This window comes from Cavia porcellus, unplaced genomic scaffold, assembly GCF_034190915.1.
Source record: "Cavia porcellus strain 051 isolate PalLab524CR breed Dunkin Hartley unplaced genomic scaffold, mCavPor4.1 scaffold_10, whole genome shotgun sequence".
Lineage (NCBI taxonomy): Eukaryota > Metazoa > Chordata > Mammalia > Rodentia > Caviidae > Cavia > Cavia porcellus.
Genome location: NW_026947493.1, coordinates 21,484,788 through 21,503,248, shown reverse-complemented (window position 1 = coordinate 21,503,248; position 18,461 = coordinate 21,484,788). Strand labels below are relative to the sequence as shown.

Here is an 18,461-nt window from a genome sequence, read left to right as displayed (position 1 = left end):
GGAATTTTCATGTGTACACATTGGAATAGGTTTGCTAAATAAAACAATTCACATGGAGATTTTCATATTAGCTCCAGGTTGCTATTGGGAACCTAGGTTATTCATAGAATTTTTATTTTAGAATCTTGGCATCTTTAAAATGTGATACCACAACCTTCATTGTAGGCTATTGATAGGAATGTAGATGCAGGAAGCTATTCAATAGATACAGGAAGCCATTCGTACATATTTAAGTGGCAAAAATATAGTACAAGTTTCACACCCCTGTAGACTGCAGAGTTAGATAATAAACAACAGTTATCACCAGGACAAAGGAAAAATGGCCATGAAATCCAATAACTCAGTGAGAAATCTGCTAATACAGGTGGTGAAGATTGTTCCATTTCATTTTCAAAAGGAGGCTATTTATTTTCTTCTGGGTAGCTAAATTACAGTCATTCATTGCTGAAGTTTTTCAGAAGGCAGATGTGCATCTAAATTTCTAGGTTTTCAGTTCAAACTTTGTGAAAGGAAACCATTCCTTTTGCTCACAGAACAAATGATGATGTAAAATCCCTGGGTAACTCTGGGGATAAGTGACCTTAAACATTTGGACTAAAATCTCCTTACTACAAAAACCAAAAATTCTGGCTACAATAAATAATGATTTTAAAATTATTTAATATTTGTCTTCCGATAGTCTCTTGACTGTGAGATGTCAATAATTAGCATGTGCGCAAGGAAAATAAATAGATACTCCTCATGTGCCTGAATCCTAGGAAACAGAGAAGTATCCAAAATGAATCTCCAGTACTTAGGAATCCATGACAAATTTCTTTTACTCGTTCTTATTCTTATTCAAGTTTAAACATATATATATATATATATACACACACACACACAGTCTGAGATGATTTGAAGCAATAGAAATAATATACAATGCAGTCATTACTTTAGTAACTTATAAAATTATAGTCATTTACTAATAGAAGAAAAATATTCTAATAATAATTTTTAAAGCAATTTTATACTCATTTTCTTGTGAAAATGTAGTGTTTCTCACTCAAATTCAAGTATATTTTGCATATAACAGGTATAGTTCATCATTTGTTTTCTGGGTACAAGAAATTGTTATTTAGGTTACCACTGACTCCTTACCAAGTAAACTTTAAACCAAGACGTGTGTGTAATTTTCTTATTAATTAAAAATATAGACATCATCCATCTTAGTTCATGACCAATCTAAAGCTTCCAGGCTTTGGAAATCCAGAAAATTATCATAATCCTGATGAAGAATATATTACACAGTTGAAAGCATTTGAATAGTAATTAAAGAGTCATAAAGACAATTAGTTCACCCAAGTTCTCTATAAGGGAAATGAGTTGTAACATAGGTTGGCAGATATGGGTTATATCAGTTGTCAGAAGACAACCGCAAATGGTGAGCACCACATATCACACCTCTAGAAATCTGAGGTTGAAGTCAGAAAATGGTTTCAGAAATTTTTATTAATCATAATAAAGTTCAGGTGACTGAATATGACATTATTCCATCATGGCAACACTCAACTCTATGGAGATGGCTAAAATCACCTGAATATATGAACATCACAAAAATGCAGTGAATCAGGAGTTCAACAATTTTGACAACCTGGAGATAAAAAAGTTTAGTAAAATTAACTGGAGAGAATATTTTTAAACTTTGGTTTGCCTTTGAATAAAACTAAAATGACTACTATGTTAATGTAAATATCTGTCAAATATCTATGTTATTTAGTTTTTTTTATGTAGAAATAGTAATTTATAAGAAGTTGCAAAAATAGTACAGAGAGACTTTCTGTGCTTTAAACCCAGCTTCCCTGAAGGTTACATCATACATAAGTAGAGAATCACATTGAAAACTGAAAGCTGACCCGACTATACTATGAAATTTCTACATTATTTTATCATATGTATAAATTATTATAACTCCAATTAGTATACACATTTTTATAAGTTTTTTTTTATTTTTACATAGACAATGCATTATACTTTTAGATAGAAATCTCCAGATAACTTCTGCATACCAATTAAATTGGTATTGAAAATTTTAATAACCAAGAAAATATTATCTAGGAAACATTCACCTATATAGGCCGGAGTGCAATTCTAGCAAAACAAAGTATGCTTTATTAAACTCACTTCTCAGCACAAGTCAGACAACTCCATCATCAAAAAGTCAGTTTTTCCCAACATAAGATTGAAAAAAGTTTTTAGTATAGTTAAAGGCAAATTACTGATAACTATACTACTCTAAAACTCTATTTACCGATGAGCCATGCTCATGCAAATTTATCTCCTTTCTCAGGCAAAACACAGTATTTGAAAAGCATCCTTAAATTGACAATGTGATTACCATAACACATAAATATAAATATATGCATATTAATAAATATTTACAAAGCAACCATGAAAAAATCAGCCAAATTATTTTAAAGCAAGTCAGTTGTAAAGTTTATTTTCTCCTACAACATAAATATAACCCAAATTGTTGCATACTCACTCTACCGTAGAGTCAACTCACAACAAATGGGAAATACTAAAAACACACACACACACACACACACACACACACACACACACACACACACAGGAAGTGTTACCTTGGCCATCTGTGCCTGCACTCCATTGGCTTTGAGAGATGCTACTGCTTTTTGTGCGGCTGCAGGACTGTCAAAATCTACAAAACCATAACCTGTGGAAATGAACACAAAACCCCTAATTAGTACCCAGCAGTTCATCACTTTCGCACTGATGAATGCAAGTTTATTGTTAGATTTGCATTCATTTTCCTGAAGTTAGAGGTTCTCAAATCAGTAGCCCTTACCTTTTTGGAAGATACCTCAAGATAAAAACATAATTCATTTTCTAGAGAATGCTTTGCAGAATAGATATAAAGTCTATCTCTAATATTAATTTTCAAAGCCCCAACTGATATTAATGAGAGCCATGATAAGAATTTGCATATGGTTATCAACAGCACCTGCAGTAGTATCTGCCACACAGTGGGTGCTCACAAACACAGGTCAACTGCATGGATAAATACAGGTGGTGGGTGAGGTAGGTCTGGGCTCATGACTAAACCCGTGTCAAGTTTCTTGTTGCTGTTTTAGTTTTTCCTGTACTAGGGATTAAACTTGGGGCCTTAGCATTGAGTAATATTCTCAGCCCTTTTTAATTTTATTTATTTGTTTGTTTATTAGTTTATTTAAAATATTGAGGCAGTCTTGCTACATCACTATGCCATTAAGGCTGAAGTTGAATTTGTAATGCTTCATCCTCAACCTCTCAGAGTGCTGGCATTACAGGCAGGCACTGTCTTGTGTCAATAGCCTCTGATTCTTAATTGGTAAACCTTGTCGCTGTCCATGATAAATTGTAATATATTATTCTAACTCCTTAATGATCCACGAAAAAGTATGATTAAGCACAAGGATATTCAAGTGTTTAAAAATTAAAAAAAAATATTTGTCTTTATTTGATACTAGAATACCTTCTGAGAGGGCAGAGAAGCTGTAATTGTCCTGTTTGTGTGTTTGTGTATACATGACGAAGCCAAATATGAGAAAGTCAACAAGAAGGGAAGTTTGTATGCATTTATGTTAGCTGCTATTCATCCAAGACTTAGCCATAGTGATGTCAGCTGCCAAGAATATTTAAAAATATCAGTCGTCAAGAATGCACATCAGGGCAGCTTTGTCCAGTTCTCCTAAAAAGCCTGCCCTAAGTATCCTACACACTTGCCCATCTGTTAGGCAATTTCTCCCTGTAGTTTCCTTCTTGTCTCATAGAGAAGTTTTGGGGTGTCCCACAGAAGCATACCTTCTAACCACGTATTATGATCCTCCCATCCCAGTAAACAAAGAAGACTGCAAAGAAATTCAATTACCAAGTTGTTTCTTTTAATTAACTTTTTAATTTTCTCCCCTCGAATTCTGTCTTCTTTCTCTCCCTCCCAGCGTGTTATCCTAAAATGAACTTGTGTCACAGCAGTGTACCAGAAAATGCTCTTGAAAGCTTGGCAGAGAAGCTGTGAAGTTTCAATTTCTAATCCAAAAGGAAATCTGTTCTGTAAGTACTGTTAATACTTCTCTTTCTACAACATTCAAACTATATGAGAAATACGAGTATTATCAATCACTAAGATGAAATAGGAAAGGAAAAAAAGGGAAAGAAAAAAGTAGAACAGGTCAAGAAGTGTGGTAAGGGGTGAAAAAAGAAAAATTAAAATTTAGACATTTTCTTCCATGTGCTAACAGGTGTCCTGAATGGCCAAACTGCTGACATGTAGTGAGGTTTTAAGAGCTTTCTATAATAGTGGCCTCTTGCCAATTATACACATGAAGACACTGAGGCACTGAAGAGTTGGAATGGGTCAACAGACACAGTGCACTTAACTGACAGACCCAGTATTTGAAGCCAAGCCTACACAGGGCCTTTCCAGTACACTATACCATGAACTTTTTATAATCCCCCTTTGTAAACTCCTCTGGTAACTTCTGAAGCCCACCAGAGAAAGGACATAATTCTTGAAAATTCCTTGGATTTATAAATAGGACCTGAATTAAAACAACTCCAAGGCAGGACTCAGTCTACCTCATCCGTCCCATGTATTTGCAAGTGGGTGGCTAAATTTACAGCAGAACTCTTCAAATGATGTTTGCAAGGGAACCGCCGTTCACCTCATAGTTTGGTCCATCTTCTTCATTTATTTATAGGCTCATGCAAATAAAATCTTCATCATCCAGTATTAAAATATTAGGTTCTCTACCTAGCACAGTTTGTTAAGTGTTTAAAAATATTCTCAGTTCCCACCCTTACACAACTTATAGTTGTGTTAAAAGTAGCAAATAATCATGCAAATAAATCAGTAGTTAAAAATGGCATGAGTTCTTGGAAAGTGAAAGCAAATAATGCAGAATCTAAATTCTGATTATTGACAGTTTTAAGAAAGCACTAGCATGAAATGATCTATAATACCTTAGCTGAGGGTTCAGTAGTGGAGGGCAGCAAAGGTGGAATGATAGAAAGGCTTAGGGGCCAGTAAAACCGTTCAGAGGAAGGGCAGCTGGCGGTTAAATTGATTGAGCAAAGTGGAAGACTTATATTCTAGAGGTAGAATTAATCGGATTTGGTGACTGATTGGGTTGGGAGTGAGGGTATTACAGTCAACAACTGGTTATCTACTTTCTTGGTTTTTGTTAATTTTTTTTTATTTATGTTTTGCTATAAGCCTCCAGCTGAGTGGAGATGTAATTTACTCAAATAAGGAAAATAGAGGAGGATACAATAGGAAACAGGGAAGAATAAAACATGAGACATGTGGAGTCAGAAATGTTTGAGAGACTTCTAAGTAGAAATTCCAGGGGTTGGGGATTTAGCTCAGCGGCATAAGCACCTGCCTTGCAAGCAGGCGGTCGTGAGTTTGGTCCCCGGTACCGATAAAAACGAAAAAGACAAAAAAAAAAAAAAAAAAAAAGAAATTCCAAGTAGCAGTTAGACCTAATAGACTGGTGTTCAAAAAAGGGGGATGGATGTAAAATATAAATTAGAGGTGAAACAACATAAACTGTTATTTACAGAGACAGAAATAGACACAAATTTCCAGGATATTATAAAATAGTCAGGATTTTGAATTTAGCTGTCACATGAAAAAGTGAATTAGCAAAGAAGGCAGAAGAAAAATCAGAGAGAGAGAGAGAGAGAGAGAGAGAGCAAGAGAGAGAGAGAGAGAGCAAGAGAGAGAGAGAGAGAGAGAGGGAGAGACAGAGAACAAAAATAGAATACAACACCTAGTAGGAGGAAAAATGGTGTCAGATGCAGCTGAGTGTGGGCAGAAGGGGGTTTGCAAATGCTCTGTCTATTCCCTGCCTCATGTGCAGCTAGGGTAGAGATCTCTTGAGAACTGAAATCTCATATAAGACACTCAGTAAATATTTACTAACTATCCACTATAGGACAGATAATTTTATTAGCATTTTTCTATGTTGGTAGGAAAGGAAAACATAATAAAAGATTAAGGCCACAGAAATGCACAAAGTATTGTTTTCTAGAAGACAGAGAGGTAGGAGAATGTAGGACATATGAGCAAATGCTTCTTCTTGGCTTATAGTACTTAAAAAAAAAAAAAAAAAAAATCCAAAGTGCCCTGGATCACCAGGTGTTATTTCTTTGTACAACCCTATTACGAGGATTGTACATAATTCAGACCCTATGCTTGATAAATATTTAGTAAAAAAAATTGAAAACACATCTAAAATATGTTCTTATGGACCACCGTGTGATTCACTGACAAAAATGTCTATTAATCCCTTTGACTATAAAGGACAGAGCAGAACTGCGAGCCTTGTCTCCTGCACTTCATTGTAGCACGGCTTCTCTCTGGCTTCCTCCTTTTCTTTTCACCCACACACACTACACAGGATATTACAAAATCAAGAAGCCAGTCTCCAGGGATGAACTTCTATCCAAAAAAGAGGAAGGTTTGAGACACTCTGAGCTTTGTCTGAATCAGGGAACTTATGGCTGAACTTTGAGAAAAGAGTACTTCTGAAGTGTCACAAGGTTGGCAAGGAGAGAAGGGCCCCTTGGTATAAAACATCTGCACTGCTGGCACTGTGCTGAAAGAGGAGCAAAGACTCCGTGAACAAAATTGCACATAAAGCACAAACTACCACGTCTGAAGTATTTCACCATGCTCCATGACTTCCATATATATTTTTGCTCATTCAAATGAAAGTTCAGAGGTAAAAATGTCTTAAGTAACTCGGAAATACACTCCTGGTCTGGAAATAAACATTGCATTCCTGAGTTTTGCATGACAGCAGATACTACATCACCATCAGAAGCGAAAACAATGAAATACGAAGCTGCCGCCAAAGAATAATGATGCATTTACTAAGGAATAAAGCAGCTTCAATTTGGTTTCAATTTGCTTTCCTTAATGACAAATAATCAAGTCTGAGAACAAGAACCTCTGTACCTACATCTGCTGAGGGAAGGGGAGGGAGATTAGTTCAGCCTCAGCTAATAATGTTTTACAGTAACTGCTAAAATCCCAGCAGAACCTCAGCAAATGCTAAGCATCAGGAACTCAGGCCCAAGTGGCTGTAAGCCCACCGATCTCCCTCTGTCAATTACATAATTAAACTTGCTTGGCAGCAGGTTCAGATGAATTAAAACTGAATGTCACTGTTCTCTCCACACACCCCTGTCCTTGGTTCTCTTCCTTGTCAGGGGGAGGAGGCCAGCCACCCTGCAATTAGTAGGAAGTAGAGCAGTAAGAAAGAAAGAGCTCTGGGATAATTAGGTCATTCTCCAAATGTACTCAGCCCATTGACAGAACCAATCAATGCTTTCCTGAAATGCTTTAAGCTCTGTGTGCTAGTTTGACATTCCGCTATTTTTATTGCACTGCAACCATGTGACCTCAAAGAAAAATACACATATACACATACGTAACAACTGAATTTGATGAACAGTAATATTACCAGAGGGTTTAGGTTTTGTTTCTGTTCATACAATTGAAGGTAACGTATTCCACGACCACTGCCATTTGACTGAATGACTAGGTGACAATCCTTTGGGATGTCATTAAAAGTCTTCTCATTGTTTTCAACAGCTTATTTGTATGTTCATGTTGCTTATGGTTCTTTAAACTATGTTCAAACTGCTTATATTTACAAATATTGGAATTGGTGTGAGTGTGTATATACATGCTCATGTACATGTGAAAGGGAAGGAAAGATAAAACCGGACTCCGGCTTCCAAATTACTACGTCATCTACAGCCAGCCAAAAGAGACTGAATCTCAAAGTGTAACTGCACGCTGAATTCCATAACATCTGTATTGCTTTCCCTCTTCCGAATGACTGTCATAAAAGTCTACTTGAGGCACAGATGGTGTGGTGCAACACCTAACTTCTTTCAAAGACAGTCCAGCTGTGAGTCAAATGGGATTTCTAAATGGAGTAAGTGAACACTTTGGCTAAGAATTACACACTCAGCTGAAATTCTGCTCAAAGCTCGCGGTTGGAGATGTTTAAGAATCACCTGCCCATAAATTCCTCCACCTTCTATTTAGGCACCAGAGCACTGTGTGTCCAGTTGAGCTCAGAGTGAACAGATAGGAGTTGTAACGAGGAAGGAGGGACTTGTAAACAGCTTGCAAGGCTGGTGGCACCTGGGCCCCTCCTTTGCTCTCTATTTCTGCTGACTTTTTCTTGCATCTTTAAAAGACTAGTTCTCTACTTTATGTAAGGAAAAAGAGCAGCCAAAAACAGCTACATAATTTCCTAGCTGTTTTTCACTTATAAAATTAAATAAAGAGCATAGTTACTTCAATATTTTCTTTTGCATCTATTTCCTGTGACAATTAAGGGTAAGCCAGGTTACAACATAAAAACCAATAGAACAGCCAGATAGCCTATCTTAGATTTATGAAAAACTAAAGACAAAGAAAACTCTACTAGAAAGCAAAAGTCAGTGACAATACTGCTTACTTTGAGAAAAAAAAGGTCTCTAAACCATTACACAACAAAATGCTTTGAAACACCTTCAGAACAAGGCTCTGATGATTTTTATAAAGCACAGGCACTATCTGTAGAAAGAGCCACAACCACACCACCTACCCAACGCAGGCAGGTCAGGTGGGTAATGATGCCCATGTACTATGTGTACACAGAGCCTCAATCTCAACTACCCACCTCTACCATATGCAAGCAAAGTAGATGGGTATTAATGTCTACTGCATAGTAAGTAAGATTTCTCACTATATTACTTAGATGTTCCAGCTTAATTATTTAAACATTCTGATATTCTAATTCCATAAACACTAAAACAAGATATTGGCTATTGGAATAGGATTTTCCTGCTAGTGAAGATACTTTTGAATTATGATGTGATTTTTCTTATGATTATGATTAAATTTATTTTACCTGTACTATGTGCCAGGGAAGTAGTGTGTTAAATGTTGTACAGAAGCAAATACAGCTCTAGACGGGCTCTTCTTATGAAAGAATGTATGGTCCTGGAAATTTGATAAAGAATGTTAAATACAGTGGCAAGATCTCTTATATTTAGAGGTTAAGTTAAAGAGGTATATGCAAAATGACATATGTCAAAAGCGTCTTCATATTATTGAACTACTTTCATATAGTACAGTTTACTAGGATTTTGGTGTAGTTTTGTTCAATAGAGCTGAAAAACTGAACCAGATTATCTTGCATAAGTGGGTAAAATTATTCAGAATCTCAATTTATGTAGATATTCCTAGCTGTCTCCTATTTTATGTGAACAGTTGAAATCAATTCAGTTAAACATGAAGTATAGAGATGAATCTCTACCACGTGAAAGGTGGAAAGTTCTAGAGTTATGAAACAGCAACTATTTTTTTTCCAGGCGGGACCAAATTTAGTACAGCTTGTATATAAATGGCAACCTTAAGGACTAGGGGAAAAAAACAGGTCTTAAGTGGCATTTCCTCACAGGAAAAAAAAAAAAAAAAACTGTTTGGAGAACAAATTAGTTAGTAGTATGCCAGTTATAAAGTAGTCACTTAAGTCATAAGAAAGTCACTTTCTTATTCCATTTACATAGCAAAAATGTCTTATTAAACTAAATCCTAATAATTCCCCAAACTAGTTTCATTCCTCAGCCTGTTTTTTGTTTTTTTTTTTTTTTTTTGTTTTGTTTTGTTTTGTTTTGTTTTTGTTTTTTTTTTTTAGGATACCTAGAATCAAACTCGGGACCTCACACTTGCCAAGCAGACACTGCACCACTAAGCTAAATCCCTGGTCCCCTTGTTCAATTGATTTTTAAAAGAGAGAAATTGCTTTCTTATCCTGGATAAGGTAAAAATTTGGATTCAGATCACTGTTAATAAGGATCACTATCCTTTATTAAGATTAAAGAAACTCACCAAAGCTTGGTCCAGACAAACATTTTATTATATATTGTAGAGATTAACGGAGTACAAAATTAACCTCTGTGAAGCGTAAGGCAATTTTCCTTTGCTATCAGCCAGTGCTCAATGATACAAATAAAACATATGTCTGTGGGAACTGTTGGTCCTCCGTGCCTCTTATATCACAGCAGCAGGAGGTCCAAGTGTGTAATGATGAGGCAGGATCAAGCCCAAGGTATCTATAAAGCAATTCCACAGAGTTGGTAATGAGGGTGGAAGCAAGCTATAACTGAATACTTTAATTACAGCTTGACAATCCCAGCTCACAGTAGGGTAGCAGGATCCAACCAACACTACTCTTGGCTGCTCCATCCTTCTCTCCCTCTCTTTGCTGCAGCCTTACAGAAGGACAGAACTATATACACCAAGGAATAGGGACAGTAGCTTCAGGGTGTAAGCATCAACTGGATGGTAGCTTCCCACTCTTCCCAGGTACTTTAACCTCTACTCACACTCAGTGACCCCAGTGAGAAGCATGGTGTTACTCCCCTCTGTAAGAGAAACATCCCCTTTCCTAACACCCATCAATTTTAGAGACTGAATTTTAAAAATTGCCCAAAAGGATGTATTAAGTAGGTCAGTAAAGAATGAAGAGGGCATGAATCCTACGCTTCTCCTGATCTTAAAAATTATATAATTTTGTGATAGAAATTGTAATGCATACAGAGAAAAAGTAGCCAATGCTATAATCTAAAATAAATTAAGTAAATATTGTTATTTTGGTTTTAAACCAAGATACTATGAGATTCTAAGATTATTTACCACCTGATTCTTCTCTCAGTAGCACATACTGCACATAAATATGGTTTTTGATAATCTTGTCAATCTAATATTTAAAGGTTACCAATTGCCTATTTCTCAAACATTTAGGAGTTCTACAGCATGCCTTGGCCAAATACATATTAAGTTGCAAAACTGATTTTATTCTAAATTTGGAAGGATTTTTTAAATTACTAAAATAGAATAGACAATACCTCATTCAAATCCTCCTAGTCTTTAGAAAATGATTTTTCTTAAGTTTTTGAATTATTAAAAATGTTTCAGAAATGCATTCTTACATGTTATAAACCAAAGATATCAGGGACTATATAATTAAATTCAAACACAGATTTCCTGAAATACAGAGATGTGGAAGTTCATTTCCCTTCTGCAATTTAGTTGGATCTGTTTCAGAGAAATGAAACAATATCTAAGCCTTATAATACAAAATTTAAGATCTGTGATTTAAAAAGTATGCTATGAGTTTTAAGAGTCATGTTATTATATTATGACTGCATGTTAATTTATAAGTTAAAAGTAATTTTTTTCAACAAAGTCACATTTTTACCCAAGGAAATTCACTAACATTAGTGAGTCTCTGTCCTTTGAGGTGGTACGGATTATTTTGTGTCTCTTTACATAGTGGTGATTCAGGATTTTAATTTGAGATATTCTTCCTTCTATGGAACATCCTTGTTGCACAAATGGGATGATATTTCAGGATCTTAGAACATATTGGTTGAGGTGAGATTTAGGGAATTATTTGGTGTAGAATGTGAACATAATTGTTCTAGTGAGAGCCGGGGCCCAGATAACTACTAAAAGTGATTCTGCTAGCAGAGGCCAGAGAACCTCACCTGACAGGTGATATACTCTGCTACTGTGTCTGCTATTTTATTGTGGTAGATCCGCTAGCTTGAGCTAGTTAGAAATGAATTTCAGGCACACTTTGGATCTACTGAATTATTTCTATATGTCAACAGGATCCCAAGGTAACCTGTGTGCACATTAAAGATGTAAACATCCTTTATTACACCAGGCCACTCATCAGGTCAGTGTCCATTAAACCGAAGGGCGAGTGGCGATCTTTAAAGTATTTCATCCAACTTCTTACCTGACCTTCAAATCTCCTTATAGACTCTGCTAAACATTTCTGCAGACTGTATCTAGCCTGTTCTAATGCTGGAACATAGAGTCTTCTGAGTCAGCACCCAGTAGACCAGGGCACTTGATAGAAAACTGTTTGGTATGGTAGATGAGCAAAGAGATTGTCTTCAGATAATCTGAGTTCAAAGCCTACTTCTGCTATTTGAAAACAATGTGTCTGTAGGCACTGTACCTTCAACAAAAAATCAAGGACAAAAGTAATATTGCCAAGTTATATGTTGGCGCTGGGCACTGTGAATTTAAGGGCATTTAAAGCATCTAATCCCATTGCCGGCATCCAATCCACTCTCTCCAAATTCCTCCGTGTTTTCAAATATGCTGAAATCAAGGACCCTAGCTAATCTACTTACCTTGAAAACATGCTAAGGTTACAAGCAGGATAAGTGTATCCCATTTTCCACATAACACGTCTTTATATTTTAAGTACAGCCCTCCTTCTGCTTATGTTTGGAAAATGAATATTTAAAAACACGATCAGGCTATTTTTATATAATAGCCTACTTCAGAACAAGGACATGCTTCCCTACCTCTTCTCTTTTCTATTTGTCCATAAGAGATACACATAATTCTGCTTAGTTACAAAGTTCAAATCGGTCCTACATTAATACATCACCTTAAAAAAGTAATGTTCATTTGAGGAAACAGGTAACCAATGTGAAGAGTGATTATACAATAAATGTATTATGCAAATTCCAGTGAACATTTTATGCACACTGGATAAAGAATCAAATTAAAGTCTCATAACCCTTGGAAAATTAAAGTTAGCGAGTACAGAGGTTGATTTGCCCTTGAACACAGAAACCACGAAGGGCAGACATTCCCGTCATCATTTCCACAAAACTGAACCACTTCTGAAGGTTTCAGATTAAAATACGAAATCCCCTAGGAGTCATAAAGATCAGCTATTTTTACAGGAATAATTTGGAGTTGCAATTTTAAAGTGCTATGAGTTGGAAGGAATTGGTGAACTTCTGTGTCACACTTTGAAAAGCTAATATTCCAGGTAATCAGCCGGCTGAGAACACCAAAAGTTGCATAGAAAGAAGGCACGAGAAAGGAGGAAAGTGGTAGCTTCAGAATAAGCACAGAAGGGCTGATTTACAGAGCTTTCCCCCTATGGACGTGGGAGAGGCACTTATGCAACAGACCACTGTGCTTCCTCGGTTTCCCTTCACTCGATATAATAACGGAACATAATCATCTCCTTCCTATTACACTTTGGTGCTCACTTCTTTGCAAGCTGCCAACACTGATTCCACCTATGGACACCCCTCAGAGGAAAAATGGCCCATTAAGAAGGATGATGCAGAGGCTCTGCCCAGCATTTAGCTGTTGAAGAACAGTGAAACTGCCACGAGTCTTTCACGACATCAATAAGCAAGCACAGGTGTGAAGAAGCTAGGGTGGAAACGTCACACTGTCTCTCAGTTCTTACACACAGAGACAGGATGTGGCCTCCAGCACCGAGGACAGTCCACTCATTCATCAGTCCCTGGAAATCAATTCTTTTTCCTGTATCATCCGTTTTGAGAACCAGGCAGGATGTAAATATAAAAATATTGTTATTGATTTAACAAATGCTCAGTGAGGTCCTTGTAATAATTCTAAGTGCTGTGGCAGGAGAAGAGACAAATGAGTCAAGCACTGTTGGCTAAAATGACATGGATGTCCGATGCTGGGACAGCCACTCCCAACACTGCACTCCCTGAAGGCACCAGGCATCATGCTTGTCTCCAAAACATATCACATTGGTAGAAAGCTTATTTCTGACTACAGTAGAGACAACGGAGGCAATAAGTTTGAGATATGAAATTGTCCTTTGCCTTTTTTCTCATTCTATAACTTTTTAATGCACTTCATTGAGTCAAAATTTTAGGAATCTGTTATGAGCTATAGAACAAGACAGAAAACCTCGCCTGACACTGAGTGTGGAGGACTTCTTAATTTTCACACCAAATCTCATGCTGCTTTCCTGCCTCCCCTGTGTTCTGGCCATGATGTCTTGAGCCCCTCACAGCAGCTGCATTTTCCACTCTATAGAAGTGGGATTCTTTCTTCTCCTATTTCCCTCCATCACCACATACTGTGTCTTTATTTCCGTGCACTGGTAGAAATGTACATATTATTGTATGTTATACTTAAAGGTGAAGAGTGCCAAGGTAAGACCAGGATTTATTCATAACTAGATTGCTAGGACTCACTACATTTTTTGGCTCTTGCTAACCACAAGAAAAATGAGCAAATGAATGAATGACAAAATCTCTGCCTTGATCTGGTCATATTGGTAACTTCAGCCATTATAACTCTTGCAATTCATCTGCACAGGCTGTTAAACACCTCTCTTCTAAAATGCTTTAAGGAGCTAAACACTGTCTTGTAAATTTGCAACACTTACTTTAAATCATGACACTCACCTGACTTTTGTTTATATATTTCAGGGCACAAAGGGCAAAATATTTAACTTTATGAGACATGGAAGACAATGGATGCAAAAGTCACCCTGATTAAAAAGATGGTACAATCATGAGCTACATAACGATGCGTAGGTCACTAACCACAAACAGAACCCTAGTTCCATGAGAATTCTAATAGCCCTGTTGTGTAGGGGTATACGCCATCTAGGTTCCTGTCAGTAGTGTGCAATGTGCACACAATGATATTTTCATTTCTCCAGCCCTATCTCTCAGAATAAACTCTGACGTGTGACTGGGATTATTGTTATCATAAAGGAGGATTCTTTCTTCTAAATATGTCACTGTGCACTGAACACAAGATGCCAAATGCTTTGATATAAGTGTTTGGGCTTTCCTTGAGCACCTGGAATTTTTGTTGTGAGTTTTAAGGTATGTTTAGTACAATGTGACTTTCAGTAATCTTTTCATTTATTGATCTAAAGGACTTTGTATCCAGGGCCTGTTTGTTGCTTGCCTGGTTTATTTTGACTTAACAAAAGGATCTAGTAAGAGTATTTCACAGCAAAAAATGAAAAATATAGGGGAGCTGATAATGTATCCAAAAAGGAGAAGAAATTCCATGATCGTAAAGTTGTGCTGTAACAGATAATCACACTGGTAGTGAAGTCATTGTTTGCTAGACCTGCCCTTAGAAACAGCATCTCAATCATGTTTTCAAACACAAAAAATTTCACATAATGCCAAAGTGCTCTTCTTTTTAACACATTCGTACTACATTAATAAGTCATTCCCCACAAGCTTCTGAAAACGTTCCTCTCCACTACACAGAAAGGTCTTCACCTTTTAACAAGCAATACATCGGATACAAATAAAAGTTTTGGAACACAATTTAATTTATTCTCTCGTGCGGATGAGGGGAGAATCAATTTCCTTCAGGTTCAATTTATCTCAGTTTCTTCTGCTGATGACCAGGAAGTGTGGAACTCCTTCTGGGCATGAGTAACACATGGCAACGATAACAATAAAGATCTGTCTGAGAAAGCTTGCTCTCTGTGCTCAGGAATCAAGAAAGGATGGAAGAAATTGAACTAAAGGAAACTCCTGCTGCCTAAAGCATCCTGCTCTAGGAAAAAAGCAGCAAGAGTTCCTGTAACATCAGACATGTGGAGATTGAATTGAAATATGCTTTTCTTGAAAATGATAGAATAGACTGGTATCTAGACTCAAACTACAGCATTATCATTCCAGAAGCCAATAGTATCTCAGGATGTCGGGCTGGGGAGTAACCTGCCAGCTGTCTCCCTGGCAATGTTCCCCAAAGGCATTTAATCCTCCTAGTTTGCAGTAGGAAAGACGCCCTAGTATCCAAAATACACATAATAAAATTTACATAACTATAAAAACAAAAGTGACATACATTACCCTGGGCACTGTCTTGAATTCCTTCATGGGCTATCTCATTTAAACCACACACCATTTTACAAATATTATCGCTCTTATTTTTTACATATGGTAACCAAGTCTCAGAGAGTTAACATTTCACTATGATAATAGAGATATGTTGCCTAAAGCAATATGAAATTATACAACTTATGTTCTGTGACATATTTACACATATTTTTTAAATGATTTTAGCTATAAATGCAGGAACATTCTGAAAAATACTACCTTCATTACAATCTTTTGTATCATGTAAACAAGTATTTTTAAAAATTGAGTGTTGGATGGAGGTATCTAGAAAATGAACTGTCCAGTGTAAAACTCAGCAAGAATGGACTAAGTGTAAACGTGAGATTAAAATATTCTGTTTTTATGTAATTTATATTATGGCTCCTTCCTTTGGGAGCTCAAAAACTGTAAGAATTTATATCCTGGTACATCCTGGTTGACAGCTTCTGATGTCCTCACTACCTACAGAGTTATCAGGGGTGTGGCATATATTCAAAAAATACAAGTTAAGTAAATCAACGAACTGGTTACCAGACTGATCACCAGTCATCTTGCTTGGTACCTGGCAGTGACATAAAGCAAGAACTGAGAGAACTAGAATTGTGTTTTATTGATTAATAGTTATTTTTTTTCTCCCCTATATCCTTCACAGTAATAGGAATAGTCACATCTCAAATGCATGTAACAACAGCCTTGTTTCCTGTACATCTGTTAGCTCCTTGTCTGGAAGACTGTTGAGAATGGAACACAAAAATGGTTATGCATAAGAAATGACAAACTCTGCAAAGACCTCTTTTCTAGCAGGCTATTTGATTATCACTTCACTGGTCAGGAGACCAGGAGACCTGCTCTTGCACCATTTTTCACATCAAAGAGTGAAATCAACTTCCTTCTGAATATTTTCGGTGGATTTAACCATCCTTCCACTTCCTCTTCCTCTTCTCCCTTTTCCTCTTCCTTAGTCTCTTCCTCCTTGTCCTGCATCTTTCTCCCCCCTTTTTTTCCTATTCCACTTTCTTCTTCTTCTTTTTCTTCTTCTTCTTCTTCTTCTTCTTCTTCTTCTTCTTCTTCTTCTTCTTCTTCTTCTTCTCCTTCTTCTTCTTTCTCCTCCGTCCCCTTCTCTTTCTTCTTCTTCTTCTTTTTCTTACTGTCCTTCTTCATCTTTTTTCTCCTCCTCCTCTCCCTGCATTTTTCTCTCTCTGTCTTTTTCTGTCTCTATCTATCTATCTATCTATCTATCTGTCTGTCTGTCTACCATCTCTGATTCTAACTTTTCTTCCAGTTATGTCTCCATTTTTCAGTCCTTTAAAATACCTTTAAGGTCAAAATACAATTTTGTTTTGTTTGGATGGCTTGCTCACATTGCAAGACTTGCTTCCTTTAAAGGAATCATATTTTTAACGTTGGTTTTGGTTAAAGAACATTAATTTGGCATTTTGTTCAACAGCTGCCTATGTTTATTATGGATAAGCATGGAGTAGAGGAGTAAAGAACTGAGCTGGAATTTGTGAAAAAAAGATTCATAGAGAAATAATAGCAGAACCTTGCAGGCAATTACCCTCAAGGTAGGTCCTCAAAGATTTTAACAGTACCTTTGGAATTCTACACGTAAACAGTCATTCATGAAACAGAATGAAGGGTACATTAAAAGGTAGTAAATTACTAAGGCAAGAGGTTGCGGGGAGCTTCTAGAACATTCTTCAGGCATGCTCAATCCTCACTGGCATGGGTAATGTGTGATCAGCACCTTTGCTTCTGTCTTGTAGCCTCGTGACGTGTAGCACAGCTGAACTAAAGATACACTTTCTTCAACCTGCATTATTTTAAAGTTTTTGAATTTGTTTAGTTTATTGTAACTTATATTCAGATTTGAAAATTTCAGACAAGAATAATATTTGAGTTTGCTTTTAACAACTAGAATATCTGGCAGCAGTAAAAATCATTGACTGTCACTATTTTCACAAACAGACATAGGACGAGGCGTTGCCCGATTCTAGTCTTTTCGTGATTTCACTCACGCAGCCACACTTCCTTCTGTTTCTTGGCTGGAAAACTCCTGGCCCATGAAAACAAACAAAAATCATCAAGAGAGTTGGACTTAAAAGGTAGAGCTACTGGAGATGGAACTACTCACGGGAACTGAGTTCCCTCATCGAGCCCTTTTTACTTTTGAGACAGAGTCTTGCTAAAACTCCTTGTCAGGTCTACACCATGTGATTCTCCTGCCTCAGCCTCCTGCGTAGCTGGTATTACTAGTGTACATAACTACACTCAATGTATTGTATTGCAAGGCCAGAAGATCTGAAAATTGAGAATTACAGTTTAATAACTGAGTGGTGTTCAGGAAAAAAAATGACTTCATATAAACTTTCCATTGATATCATTTTACAACACCTGATTTTTCTCATGCACTGCATCATTTCATGAGTAAGTATTGGAGCATGTCAGCTTCTTGTAAATTGTATAATAATGTTAGAGAAATAATCAGGTAACTTTGTTTTAAGCACTTGATCTCAGGAAGAAGGTTTGGGGTGAAATTCTGATTATGGCCTCACTTTTCCTCCATGTCCTGTTTGGTAGCATGGGTACCTTCTTTTGGTACATTCCTTATAATTTACATGGCTGTGGAAAGGTGAGGTGAGATAGTATATGTGGTGTAATTTGCAGAGGTGCCTCCCTAAGGCCCACCT

At 36.7% G+C, this 18,461-nt stretch overlaps 1 protein-coding gene across 11 annotated transcripts in view; it reads right to left on the bottom strand.

The window, feature by feature from the left end:
* Positions 1-18,461, bottom strand: part of Rbms3 (RNA binding motif single stranded interacting protein 3) — a 753,628-nt gene that overhangs the window by 376,164 nt on the left and 359,003 nt on the right. For all 11 annotated transcript variants that reach the window (XM_063257078.1, XM_063257079.1, XM_063257075.1 and 8 more), the window contains exon 4: positions 2,622-2,713. In XM_063257078.1, the coding sequence (XP_063113148.1) occupies positions 2,622-2,713 (92 nt within the window). The remainder of the gene's footprint in view (positions 1-2,621; positions 2,714-18,461) is intronic.